Source organism: Neodiprion pinetum, chromosome 4 (assembly GCF_021155775.2).
Source record: "Neodiprion pinetum isolate iyNeoPine1 chromosome 4, iyNeoPine1.2, whole genome shotgun sequence".
In the NCBI taxonomy this organism is placed as follows: domain Eukaryota; kingdom Metazoa; phylum Arthropoda; class Insecta; order Hymenoptera; family Diprionidae; genus Neodiprion; species Neodiprion pinetum.
The window spans coordinates 40,830,476-40,844,834 of NC_060235.2; the positions used below are offsets into that span (position 1 = coordinate 40,830,476).

The 14,359-nt window shown below is 39.6% G+C and overlaps 1 protein-coding gene across 10 annotated transcripts in view; it reads right to left on the reverse strand.

The window, feature by feature from the left end:
- Stacl (Stac-like) overlaps positions 1-14,359 on the reverse strand; it is a 41,931-nt gene that overhangs the window by 13,301 nt on the left and 14,271 nt on the right. For 9 of the 10 annotated variants that reach the window (XM_046622988.2, XM_046622982.2, XM_046622985.2 and 6 more), the window contains 5 exons: positions 12,108-12,763; positions 9,925-10,036; positions 4,830-4,987; positions 3,687-3,737; positions 1,935-2,215 (listed from right to left, as the gene is read on the reverse strand). In XM_046622988.2, coding sequence (XP_046478944.1) covers positions 1,935-2,215; positions 3,687-3,737; positions 4,830-4,987; positions 9,925-10,036; positions 12,108-12,763 — 1,258 coding nt within the window. The remainder of the gene's footprint in view (positions 1-1,934; positions 2,216-3,686; positions 3,738-4,829; positions 4,988-9,924; positions 10,037-12,107; positions 12,764-14,359) is intronic. The other variant, XM_046622984.2, reaches the window with a different exon arrangement.

Sequence of the window (14,359 nt, forward strand, 5' to 3'; positions counted from 1 at the left end):
ATATTTACGTGATTTATTTTACATTCTACGGTATTGTATGTGGGGAACTTCTTTATCAATTGGGTCAGTTTTGGTACTAACTTTATAAATAATTTCACGCAATATTACTAGGTGAGAAAACTTGTTGTACAATTTATTACGGATTTTTAATTTAATATTCGTCATGCATTTTGCGTTATACATGTACTATGTGATTATCAATTTCATAGACGAGTTTGACATTCAAAATTTCTGCGATACGTTATTTGATGCGAATTTTTCTTCTCTGTTTTCGATCATGCCTGCCAAGATATGTATCTACATTTCAACAAGCGTATAGGCCGTATATTTGAGTGTTCTTTAAGCCTTTTTACCCACCTATCAAACTTGTTTACGTTATATCGTGCCATCGACGTTTACGCGTCTTGGACCGGATTTATCGATCAACAACAATGACAGTGTTTACACACGCGTTAAACCGGCGAGTTTGAGAATCTTTCGTGTTACTTCTCGTCGTAACAATACGAAAGCAACACGTGTCCGCGTACAGAGGACAGTGAGTGCTGAGTGACGGTAATTGGAGGTGTAGTTATAACAGTAACCGCGTTGAAACAACACGTTTTGCTGCCGATAATTAGTTCTGGAATGTATTCTTTCCTCTATCCTCAACTTCTGAAAGTTCTCGCGTGCTTATTGTGACGAGCTTTTCTGTGTCGGTTTTTACTGTTATTACACTTTTGAGACGAACATTGTCCAGCAATTTCATGTTTACTCCATGTTTTACCGCCTATGTAGCTCGACTGCTGAAATCTGTCTCTGGACTTCTGTTTCACGGGTTTTTGTAATTTTTATTTGTTTTGCAAGGAAAAGAATCGTGTTAGTTAAAAAGTCAGAGAAACTATGAACAAATCGAAGGTGCTCATCGTCAACTCTAAATTCAGAATGCGTTCACTGTGATTTTAACGAAAAGAAAAGTCCCACCCCAAAAGTACCCAAAACTGACTAGCTATTTCAGTCACACATTTTTTCGCTCAATATCTTGGCCTGAATTTTGGTAATCGTGGGTTTTTTGGGTCGCTGATCACGAATATGAAGTCTGAATTTGACAATTACAAAATCCGAAATGCTGGATCCAATATGGCGATATATCCAAATTCTGACCTCAAATTTTGTGATCAGCGACCACGAAAACCGCGGAGTAACAAAATTCCAGCCAAAATATTGAGTGAAAAAATGTGTGACTGAAAGAGTTAAGACCGTTGATTTAAAAAGAAAAAGAAAATGATTGAATATTAAATATTGATATTGATATTGGAAAAAAAATATTTGCGTCGACTTATATTTATTTTACAATCCCTTTTCCCCAAGTCCGGTTATAATACTTAATGAACATTCTATTTTTATGTATTCCCTGAATAAGGATTAATTATTCTGACGAGAATATTAAAAGATGTAGCGTATCGATACCGTAAAATTACGATTTTCCACAGTAGAGACTTGAGCATCCGGTTTCAATTTTTCAAAACGGCTTACGGATACTTTATTTATTCCTCAATATCTCAGCTTCAATTTCCCGTTGGATTCTTTATTTCACCACATTTCATTCAAAAGTTACGATTACCCATCGATAACCACGCGCATCACGCATCCGGTGGCAATGTACTTGCACCAAAAACACATTGCAAATAATCACCTCAAATTTAATTTTTTCATAGAATTATAACGCAAGGTTCGAAGATATTACATAAATTTTCATAAATTTCCTTCACAATATATTCAATTGGTGAAAAACAAGTTGGAAAAAAAAGACCCGGGTGTTAAAAATCCGTAAAAAATATTTTCAAAACCAGTTCTCTCAAGTAGCAACGAAGCGTGCGAGTTGGCGAAACGTGACCGATAAACGCGACCGTATTGACGAAGAAGGTCCCGGGATCGAACGAATCTGAGGGACTTACTGTGATCGGTTGTCGACGAAGTGTCCTCGGCGGTGTGCGAAGTGGTGCTTCGCTGTCTGCGGAGAAGAGGAATTCCGCCGCTTCGTTTCGAGCCAAGACTCGGACAAGTGGCTGGCTGAACGGAAGTTATGCAGTCGGCGTGGACGTTCGTTTTGCAACCGCGACATCGAAATCCCTGTCGACTGTGGCCTCGTAAAACTTGACCGCAGGCATCGCACGGTGTGATCTTTCGGTAAGTGTATTCTCTCCAAGCGTGACCGCCCTCGGATTCCAAATTTTTCCTGGTCATTTGGGTAACGAAATGGTTTCACTGTAATAGTCAGACTTGACATCCTGCCAAATAACCGCTCCGGGGTTTTGTAATTCTTTTTCAGTGTTTTCCCGGAACTCAAAAGGCGACTCGTCTCGTTCATTCAGAGATGCGAACAGGTTCGGGTTGAGATCGTTATTTTAGGTGGATTTTTTCACACTTTGGATCAAAAAAAAAAAAAAAAAAAAAAATGGTCGTCTGCCATCTCCTTTTGAGTTTTTTATTCTTTTGGTTTTATGCGATCGGTGTAAAAGTGCAGGGATTGTGAGAAGAACAGAGCCGTACTTACATTCTGAGAGTAAAGCAAGGTGGTGTGCAACATTCACATTCATTATCAGTGTGCCGCGTTAGCATAATTATGTAATCAATGCGAATTAGTGTGTATAACGTATAGTAGCGACGTTCAAAAACGGCGGGGTTGAAGTTCCGAATTTGAAAAGGGCCGAAAGCGCCAAATTTCAAATTATTTGGTGGCGAAATTTGAAGTAAGGAAATCAAACTTTGAAGAAACAAGAAAGTTTCGAATGGTCGGAAACCCGACCGGCTCAAAGTTGCGAAACGCACGATTTCGAAAATTCAAGTTACCAAAAGTAAAGTTCCGATGTAGCGAAATTCCGAAAAATAGAGTTTCGATGGAGTAAAATTTCGAAAATTAATAATATACTCACACAGCGTATGTTTACTCGACGAGTGGGTGTAAGTAATGAGAAAAACGTAAAAACGTTGAAAATCCAAAACAAAGGAATATCAAAGTGGCGAAATTTCACCGAGCCAGAAATTCACAGAACTGAAAATCTTCGGTCATTCGGTATTTCGGTTTTTCAGATTTTTTAATTTTCTCATTCTCGTACTTTCGGAACTTTGATATCTCCTCAAAGTTTGATTTCTCTACTTTAAGTTTCGTCACCAAACAACTCGGTATTTCGCGCTCTCGTAACTTTTCACAATCGGAATTTCAACCCCGCCTCGTCCAAGAGATTGCCAAACCGCAGACGGTAAGGCGTAAAATTTTTGCGCAAGGTGAGAACAGCGAAAAATTGCGTGAAAAAATGATGATAAAAATAATAAGATATCGACGATGAATAGAAAAATAATAAATGCAGCATTTCCATCTAGCGGAAATTTGTGATCAGCCATCAAGGGGTGGAAAAATATCGTTAATAAATTGCTGTTCCGTCATTGAATCGATTGCGTGTTCGTGTTGTATTGTCAATATAACGTACGTGTAAATTTCAGCTCCGTTTGCATTCGTACGTTGCTGGTATGAATGTATAAAAATACAGGTATGTATGTACATAGATTGTGTGCTGTGACAAACGGATGCTTGCGAGTATATAATAACAGTAAAAACGGTGAGGGGCGGGTTGTGAGAGGGTTGCAGATCTTAGAGACGTTTGTATGCGGACTTTAGGGGGGGGGGGGGGGGGTTGTTGATAAATTACCTGGACATCGCGACGACGGTGGACACAGCGTGATACATCGCTTGCTTCCCCCTTTGTTAGTTTAGCATTACACAAACATTGACTGACGTTATTTTCCAGCAAATGAAAATAAAACGGCGAAACACCGAAGCCTCCGGATTATGGTTTAATCATTATTGGGTGGAGTATAATTTATGAATTACGTACACACAAGTTGGGGAAGTTGTTTTTTTTTTAATGTACGACGGTACGAAACTCTAAATCCTGACTAATAACACGGGTCAGCAAAAAAAAATAAAAAATTAAAGAAGCACAAAAACATTCCGAGTTTCTGTGGATATAAACAAATTTCGATTTCGACAAACATCGAATAATAAACTGAGCCTTAATTTATAACTTGTAAAGTTTGTTTTTGTCTTTTTTACGTTGATAAATAAGTCTTAAAGTTTTTTGTTTATAGCTAATATGGGTGCCCGAAGGGAAGATAATGGAAAACGTTTTCACTAAGATATGATGGACTTTATCGTTAATAACGTTACCAGGGGCGGTTTAACGAGAGTATGATGGGAGATTGAGTTTGGAGTTTGATACGAGAAAGTTCGTACGAAGATGGAATAAGTACGAAAAATATTCATTTTTAAACTTTGTTTATCAATTCTTTTACATTCGCGTTTTATCATCGATTATTATTTTTGAATCAAAGCGATTTAAATGAAAAAACTGGAAGTTTGTTTGATTGTTACGTACAGCAAATTTTTAAGAAAATAGGTAATTTTTCTTAAAATTCGAAATATCGTTCTGCTTTCTACAAAAAACAAACTTTATCTAGTGAAACTAGTTTTTCACTAACTAGTTACGGGGTAGAAATAAAAACTTGACATCTAGAATCCATACTCAAAATTCGTTTCTATCATAATTCGACTGCTCGATACCAGAAATCGACATATGGCAAAATAAAATTTAAACGTAAAGAAATGAATATTTATGCGGTTATTCTGTCATAGGTTTTATTAGCCCGAAAATTGGGTTTCGGGGTGGAGAAAAATTCGCCTTAAATGTACCTAGACGCTACATATCCGAGAGAGTAAAAAAACGTCTTGCAATTTTCGGTAATATAATCGTTATACTATGCGTGCAGCGTTAAACTACATGTAAGAAGCTTACTTTTCTGCGGGAACCGGCGAGGCCGCTGGAGAGCTTGTTTTTAGGCTTTTAAAAGCTTTGAGCCATTTGTGCTTGGTGCTGCCGGTTGATCCGTTGGACATTTTACGATCGTTCATCCCGTCCTGGGGACCCGCTTCGCTGCCTCCGAAAAGCTCCTTCTAAAAATCGAAAATTTCATTCTTGTAGTCAGAGCTGATCAGTGAAATTCTCATCCATAATCCGTACAATCCGATTCGTCTCTGATATTACGATCATCTTCGATCAGGAGGTAGCAGGCTGGTTATTGATAAGAAGAATTAGGGAGAATTAAATGCTCTTCAACGATCATCGGATACGAATCCAAAGAATATGAGTAAAAGAAGATGAATTTTTCTATAAGAATAAGAAGAACATTTGGAAAATTGCACCCTTTGTCGAGAATTATTTTTTCATACAAAAGTGACAACAACGTTTTCGTTAGACTAGATCGTAAAAGCGTTTCAAACGAATCTCTCGTCTGAGGTATTAAAATGGAAATTGAATTTCAAGCTCAGGGAAACCGATTTTACCGATCAAATCACCGGAGCGGGATTTCTACGTTTCGACAACACGTAGAATCGAACCGTATGAATTAAAACGACGAAGAAAATGATTGAGCGTTTTGTTAAGAAGATTGTTTAAAGTGATCGTATAACCGAGTCGTATTACTCCGTGAGATTTTTGATCAACCTGCCTCTGGACTTCTGTTTCACGGGTTCTTGTATTTTTTTTTTTTTTTTGTTTGGCACGAAAAGGCACCGTACAAGTTGAAAAGTAAAAGAAACTATGGAGAAATCGGAGGTGTTCATCGTCAACTATAAATTCAGAATGCGTTCACTGTGATTTTAACGAAAAGAAAAGTCCCACCCCAAAAAGCTTTCAAAACTGACTAGCCATTTCAGTCACACATTTTTCCAATCAATATCTTGGCCTGAATTTAGGTAATCGGGGGTTTTTGGATCGCTGATCACGAATATGAAGTCTGAATTTGACAATTCCAAAATCCGAAATGCTGGATCCAATATGGCGATATATCCAAATTCTGACCTCAGATTTTGTGATCAGCGACCCCGAAAACCGCGGAGTAACAAAATTCCAGCCAAAATATTGAGTGAAAAAATGTGTGACTGAAAGAGTTAAAACCGTTGATTTAAAAAAAAAAGAGAAAATGATTGAATATTAAATATTGATATTGATATTGGAAAAAAATTATTTGCGTCGACTTATATTTATTTTACAATCCCTTTTCCCCAAGTCCGGTTATAATGCTTAATGAACATTCTATTTTTATGTATTCCCCGAATAAGGATTAATTATTCTGACGAGAATATTAGAAGGTGCAGCGTATCGATACCGTAAAATTACGATTTTCCACAGTAGAGACTTGAGCATCCGGTTTAAATTTTTCTAAACCGCTTATCGGTACTTTATTTATTCCTCAATATCTCAGCTTCAATTTCCCGTTTCATTCTGACAAATTACGTACGAATTATTCGCGTGAAAACAAGTACGAGCGTAAGAACGAACAGACGGACTTTGTCCGGCGAGTGCGATGACGGTTGATGGAAGTAGAAGAAGAAGAAAAAACGTAATAAAGAAAAAAAAAAAAAAAAACTGTCAGGCGACGAGGCGTAGAAGCATGAAAGCACGGGGACGGTAATGCGAGCATTGAGGTGAGATTCGGGTTATACTGACAATTCGGGAACGAAGAGTTGTCCAGCCCATGGCGATATTTCGATAAGAGCACCCTGACCTAGCCAGACGCCGCGGCTTGCACTGGTTTTGGATTCGGGCGAGCCATGTTGACCCAGTTTTCAAGGCGCATGCCGAGACACACGCGCCCCTTTATCTCGCTCTCGAAGCGAGGAATTCGATAAGTCGAGCAGCGAGGCTCGATTCTCGACAAGGGGTGGACTCTTTGAACCGAAGCTCTGTCTCTTTATTTGTTTATCTTCGTTATTCTTACTGTCGTTATCGTTTTCTTATTTAATTTTATTTACCAACTTATCCAAACCGAGAGAAATTTTTAGTTCCTGTTACCGCTCGGTCCTTAACTATTTTCATTTTTTACCACGATCGAAAAATATAGTTCCGGGTAGAAAATGAAAATTAGTTTTACAGCCGATACCGGAAATTCTGGTACCCGTTGCTATTCTTTCTCATTGCGATCACTGTTGCTATATTTTCTTGCAACTGTTGCGAAAATTTAACGCTCGTGCGACGATAAATTAATGTTAAAGCCTTGTTTAACTAAAAAAGTAGAGTAAACCGAAGAAACTGATTTCGCGTTGCGATTACCAAAAAAGGATCGACGATAGCGGAAAATCTTTACGCGTACCTCGTTTTTGGTAATTCCAACGATATTCAAACAGTTTTTTTAACGATACCTGTTTTACTCAATTTTTCTACTTATTGTAACAAATTTAAATTCTTCTCGGTGTGGCACATTGAATATGAAAACGCTCGTTTGTCAGAGGAAATCGGCGATCTTAAGGCAATTAAATCTGAACATAATATTAATTTGAAATAACAATTTCCGGTATCCCGAGTGCTTTATCCGACCTTACATATTCTTGAGCTGAATAATGGATTTCAATTTGTCTGATAAAGATTCAAAATTTAAGGAGTGAAAAAGCTTTCCGATAGAAGATGTCGATTTGTCGAGAATTAGCGAAATCGTGCGATGATCCAACCTAGCAGCCATCTTATTTTAAAATTGACTCAATCTATCTATCCATCTATCTGTCTATCTCTTCGCCTATCCGTGGGACCCAATTCAATTGAACAGGTCACGAAGGTGTGAGTTCAATTTCGCCTTATCGAATTATAAAAAGGTTTTTGCCACTACTCAAAGCGAAAACTCCCCCTCTCTCTCTCTCTCTCTCTCTCTCTAGTCGTTCGCTCCATTATCACACCCTCCTAAAGTCGCACCTTCCGCTCTTTCCCTGCCATGCCTTCTCGCCCTTGAACCACGCTTCGAGCACCGTTTCAAGTTTCCACTTACGATCAGTCCCTGATTTTAGTCCAAGCAGTTCTTGAAATCTCGCAATTACAATGAAAAGGTGGAAGAAGTACGACTGAGTAAGTCTTTGAAGTGTTTTGAGGAGGCTGTTTGACCAAAAATCGATAATTTTGAATAATTTTTACTAGTTTTACTGATAATAGATAGTCGTGCATTGAGATATTTATCGAATCATCGTATAAGTGAACTACGGAGATATTTAATTGAAAATGGTAAAACGAAAGATCAAATTTCCAAACCCCGTTTCGAATCACTTCGAAATCGGTAAAACTTTATTAGATACGTTAGATTTCAATCTACGATAGCTCACTTTGTTCAAACGGATTATATTGCCTGCGAATTCAGTAAAATACTTTCCTTTTTTATTACGTCGAAATCGTTGAACGGTTAATTTTACAACATTGCAGCGATATTGATTCTAACGAACAATTGGTAGTACAGAATTGACAGCTGGAAAAAAAAAAAAAAATCTTACTTAGATTTTGAACCAGTCAGAAGCGATTTGAAACAACGCAACGATATCCTAGCCGTAATTGTTTAATTTAGTTTTTATGACAATTTGATGAATACTCAGTGCAATAAAACGAATAAAAAATATCGATTTTCGTACTCGACCCAACGATGACGGTTTAAAAAAACTTCATGCAATAGAAAATTCGTCTTTTAGTTTGAAATTCGAAGATTCTATCATGGATTCGATTCTCTAGACATTTGTTACAAGAAACGATCGACAATTTTTTACAACCGAAGCTCGAGGGAGTGTCGGAAGTTTTCCATAATTGGGGCTGCAAAACCGACAGATACAAGCGTTGAAACGTGTCGAAGAAAACAGCTAGACAATAAAGAAATGGAATTTCGCTGAGTGACGGATTATATTTTCAGCTTGAATTGAAAGAACCGTTAACCCGTCCGAGTGAGTAATTTTATGGTGAGGATATTTTGGGGTTTTCTCCTCCAATTACTCGGTCCGAATCGAAATGTTGCTCGCGCGGGTTTATAAATCCGAATACCGACCGCAAGTATCGGGAACAAGGCTTCCGGTAGCTTCAACTGTCGGGTAAGCCTAAAGGGTGCACATCACTCTGTCCGTTTCAAGAGTGAAGACTCGATTCGGGAAACAGAGGTATTCACTCAGCGAGGTAACGAATAAAATAGGAAAGAAAGAAAAAGAGAGCTGGACGAAACGAAGAGGGAAAGAAGAAGATAAGAGGAGAAACGAGCAAGGTGCGACATGTGCGGAGATTTTTTTTCAGCAGCCTGTCGTATCTGTCATCGTTTGTGTTTCGTCGAATTTACCTCGCATTTCGCTGACTCGCCCTTGTCACTTTTTCAACCTTCCAAACGACCCCAGTCAGTCTTCCATGATCCAAGGCTCAAGGGTCACGGAACAAGTTGTTAACTTGTAGCGGCACGAAACACGCGGCCATCTTCTTCAACGGTCGGCAATATATCAGAAGCACGAGCGGAATTCATAAGGAGACCTCTTTCTCTCTCTCTCTCTCTTTCTCTGTAACGTCCTCTTGAAAGCCTCCGAAAATCTCGTCGTTTCGGCGTAAATTGCCCGATATAGTCACGTAGCCACTCCAACGACTTTTGGAATATGTAGCCGAAAAAGGGGTAAAGAAAAGGTGGAGCCGTACGAATTACGCGAAGCGGAGCTTAATCGGCTAAGCCCGAAAGCTCCGATGCCTGGTTTGATTTTAAACAGCGCGAATCCGATAAGAAACGGACGAGTGAATGCGCGAATGTACAGAAACGTACAGCCAAAGCCGTGCTTTCGATTGCGATAACACATTCACGAAGCTTTTTAGACTAGGAGACGTTACTTGGCTGATCACTCTTTTGACGACGGAGATTATTTACTTTTTTTTTTTTTTTGTGCTTCCCTCGATGCGGGCAAAGCTCCCTTTACCTCATTTTATTTTTCTTTCATAGCTCGTTTGCAAAGCGAGAGTGTCTCGGGCTCGGAGAGTTCGCAAAGCCGTGAAACAAACCCTCGCTCGAAATTATGAGCTAGCTACGTTTAAACGGTAAAGTAATGACGGAATACGAGACCTGAGCTTGCACCGCGGCTAGTTGGAGGTGAGCAACCCCCAGGTCAAAACGCTTCAACGATATGTCCTCTTGAAGTTCCGCTGCTTTGGTGAACAGGCTGCTTTCTGCGCTTCTGAAAACGGAGAAGTCAGCTTTTACTTTTTGCTCGTTTACCCGCTTGTGAATTAAATTATCGATTCCTGTATCTGGAAGGGTGTTTAAGATAATAACAATTTGCGATTTTCCACCATGGCACCCTCTGAAAATTTTTTGTAGGTTAAAAGAAAGGTTCTGACCAAATATGAGCGGTCTACGTTACGCGGAAGATCTTTTACTTTTATGCATTTTTTAAAAATTTATGAAGTATAATCGTGAATTCATTTTTTTTTTTTTTTTCATCCCTTACATCAATCGTAATAACAAATTTCGTAACAAAGAAAATCCACACTCGTAATATCAAGCCTCCGGTTGATGTTTGAAAAGCGTATCTGACGACTTTTTCATTATTTATTCAATCTCATAAAATATTAATAATTCAATGTGAACTTTTGATTCAGGGGAATAAGATTTCGGGTTAATATATCCTTGTGTCACGGACCGTAATCTTTGGGTTGAATATTTGAGTAGCAAGAAATAAATAATAATTGAAGAGCTACAACGTATTTCTTCACAAAATCCAAGAAAAAATGTCCGAAAAAGTGAAAAATCAGATGAACGCGATCTTCCACATAACGTAGAGCGCCCATCTTTTCACAGAACCTTTCTTTTGACCCGAACAAACTTTTTAGGGAGTGTCATGGTGTAAAATCGTAAATTATTTTCTACTGAAACACCCTACAACATTAGCAATCCGTGGGTAAATTTCTTTGCGTATAATCAAGGATAATGATCGAAAATTTCATCGCTTGCTCGTTATTTCAATTCTGTTACAAGACCGCGAAAGCTTTTAACCTAACAGCTGAAACTTAAAAATTTTAAACCGCTCGGAAAGAAGATTGGCGAAATTCTTAACACGATAAGTCACCTAGGGATGGAAAAAAAACGAGGAAATCAAAATTTACGTACCCTTGTTTGTTATACACTGTATATTTTCGTCCTTAATTATACATTCCGATGTAAGCTCCTTAATTCGCGCCTGCGGTTATGCGACAAAGCTTTTACCCGTCATAATTAAAAAACGTTTACCCTGCGCATAAAGTCACGAATATAAAATACTTCGTACGTATCAAGAGAATTTTAGAGCTTAGAGTGCTAAGTCAGATTTTGCATTTTTTTTTCTCATCTCCTAAGTACAGTGAAATCGTTTCAAACTCTAGAAAATAATGGACTTGCAATACTGTGCTTGCGCGGTAATCAAAAAAAGTTTAGAAAATTCAGTGAAACACTTACGTTTTGCAATTATGACATATGCTATTCTACAGATGCGTGAGACAAGATATATTTCATATATTTCATGTGTTACTTTTTTTTTTTTCTATTAATCAATTTCCCAAATTTTTTCTATAGTAAAAATACAAGCGCGATCATAAATTCTGTCATTCTACCAAATTTTGAGCGGTTTTGTTGCTGTGCAAGCGATGAAAAAAATGTCAAATACGATTCGCTAAATTTCGTCGTTGAAACGTGAAGGGTCGACTTTCCCTTAAAAGAGCTTAGAAGTTAGAAAAAACAAACTTAACATTTTTACCTTGGTAACAAAAAAAACTAAAGATTGTATTAAACATTTCTCCACAGATTAGGTTTAAAATTATTCTGAATTTTAGAAATATTGATATCGACTCGTAAAAATGAATCATCTTCCACAATCTTCTCGTTGTACAGATATATATTTCAATACTTATCACGGTGACTTTTGAAGCATTTCCATAACAATCTTTAGTCCCAGATATGTAAAAATCGAGTCGGAATATCCGACAAGAGGGGGTAAGAAAATTTTGTCTTAAAATATATTTCTACCGAATACATTACCGTCTATCGTTACAATAAATAAGACGCATCGATTCCGAGCTATCTCTCGTCGTTTCAAGACGAATCACGAATAGGCAATTAGAGTCGTCTCGCGACCCTGTATCAAAATGCAAATGACAAAAAAAAAAAAGTACAAGTAGAATGTGTCACGAACTTCGTAACTCGTTGCGGTCGGGTTGAAACATTGAAGTGCGTGCCTTTAAAATATTAACAATCTCCCCGCGGTATATACTCACTTTCGCTGAATGCGAACCAGGGCCTCGAGCGAGTCCTGGAGGCGGCTTATCTCCTGGGTGAGACGGTCCGCCTCCCGTCTGAGGTCCTCCATCAGGGGTGCGGCGCTGGTTCCCGTTGGCACGAGCTCATCCCGTAAATTAGGCACCTGGGCCAGCCGTTCCTGAGGCACCTGCTCCGGGGGTGACGGAGGGACGAAGAGGCGTCGCGGTGGCTTTCGGGTCCCGGGGGCGGGAGCCAAGCTTCGGGCAACGAGCTGAAGGTCGTTGGCCGGAACGACAGCGCGGGCCTCTTTAGCCGCGGTCTGAAAGCGGCGGGCCTGATCGGCGGCCCGCTCCCCCCCCGCCTCGGCAATGCCGGCCATGCAGCTCCCCGCAAGCCCGCAAAGCTCCTCGTATACCTCGGTCATCTCCTTGAGGAGATTTGGCAGACAGTGAAGCTGGTATCGTTCGGTTATCGCGTTAGTCGCCCGCAGCTGGAGAACGTAAGCGTTGTGGGCCTCAAGGTAGGACCGCTTAAGGCCCTGGTGATCACCCCCACCTTCAACGTCAACGCTCAAAAGCGCGGCGTAAGCTCGCTTGTAATCGACTCGGGCGCGCTGGAGCTTCTCCTCCGTTTTACTCACAACCTGCTCGTACGCCTCGCGGTGGGCGAATATCTGCGTCACATAACCAAAATCACATTGGCGACTAAGTTAGTCGACGATCCTTAAAGCTCGGCCCGCGGGACGTCGGTTACCAACCGCGTAAACGTTGAGCCGTTAAACGAGGCCGGTGGGGTCGATTAGATGCATCGAGTTACGTTACACGGACTTGATTTTTTTTTTTTTTCTAATCATATCTTTCGATGATTATCGCGATAAACTCGTCGACGTTGTGCGGTCGTTGAAATAAGCGGTTAGGGGAAAACGGTGAAAATTACCAGATTGAGCTTTTTTCGTATTTCAAAGATGCAGGCGGGCCAACTCAATTAAGTTTGGCTGTAAACCGCAGCCTGCGCGATTTATCTAGATATGGAACGGTTGAGGTTAGCGCTGTGCGATTAATCGATCAATCGATGATTTCGGTCAGTCGTTTTTCCAATTAATCGATTAATCGAAGTCGCTTCGTAATAATTCTGCACACCGATCGGTGTATGAGTCGAAACCGTCGATTAATCGGTTAATCGGAAAAACGAATAATCGAAATCATCGATTAACCGATCAATTGCAAAAACGATTAATCGAAAAGTTGCTTAATCGAAGCTGCCGATTAATCGATTAGTCGCACAGCACTAGTTTATGACTAATTGACCAACTTTTGTCAGTATCTGAATAACGACTGATAACTGTTACAAGTCTTGTCACTCAACTGTCAAGTTGCACCGGTTTCCTCCCCGTCTAATGACTCGAAGACTAAAGTGATCAAAAATATTCTGCAATCATGATTCGGAAATTGAACGGGATTCAAATGTGGAAATTTTTGGTTTTGGAATCGTTAAAAAAATCGCACGTAGAAAGAACGATATCTTTGTGTCGATCGTGTTATGGTTCTGAGATGCGGACGTTGAAATCGGTTGATCGTTGTACCTGACATGCGAGTGTGTAATCGCCCCGAAGTAAGGATCGTAAGTTTTTACGACTTCGTGTTAAGCCGGTGCTTGCAGAGGAGTAAATTACACCCGGATTTCAGACAGTAGGTTCATTGTTGTCAGTCTCGGAGATCTGACACAGTGAGTTACTTTCGGACATTTTGACGAGCTTGATACTTTTATTCGCAAGGAGTCATAAACCGTCAAAAGAAATACCGAAGCTTTATTGGGTCGTAAAAAACGCAGTGCCAACTCTACGCATATCGCGATTCCGTTCGTTTCTTCCAGGAAATAGACTCGACGTTGCAGAGTCAGGATTATATGGCAGTCGAGTACTTTCTCTAGCCAACTGCAACTGCTGGCTCCGCGGTGCACCGACCTTTTATTAAAGTGCTTTTGGACTGATTTCAAAATTTCTTACAGACCGCAATGCCGCGCTACGAAATTTCACGAGTCGAAAGGTCGTTTCGCCGGGTTATAAAAAACGGTTCTTATTTCATAGTCAGACAAAACGCGATTGATTCGTGAGAAAAAAAAAAACCGTAATACATGAATAAATTTTTTTTAACAAGGCCAGTCAACGAGTATTGTAAAGTTAGTGTAAGAATTTCAAACACACTTCGGTAAGCTCGTTCCGAAGTAATTAAACTCTAAAAATACTGACAAGCTTTTTCGGAACTGACAC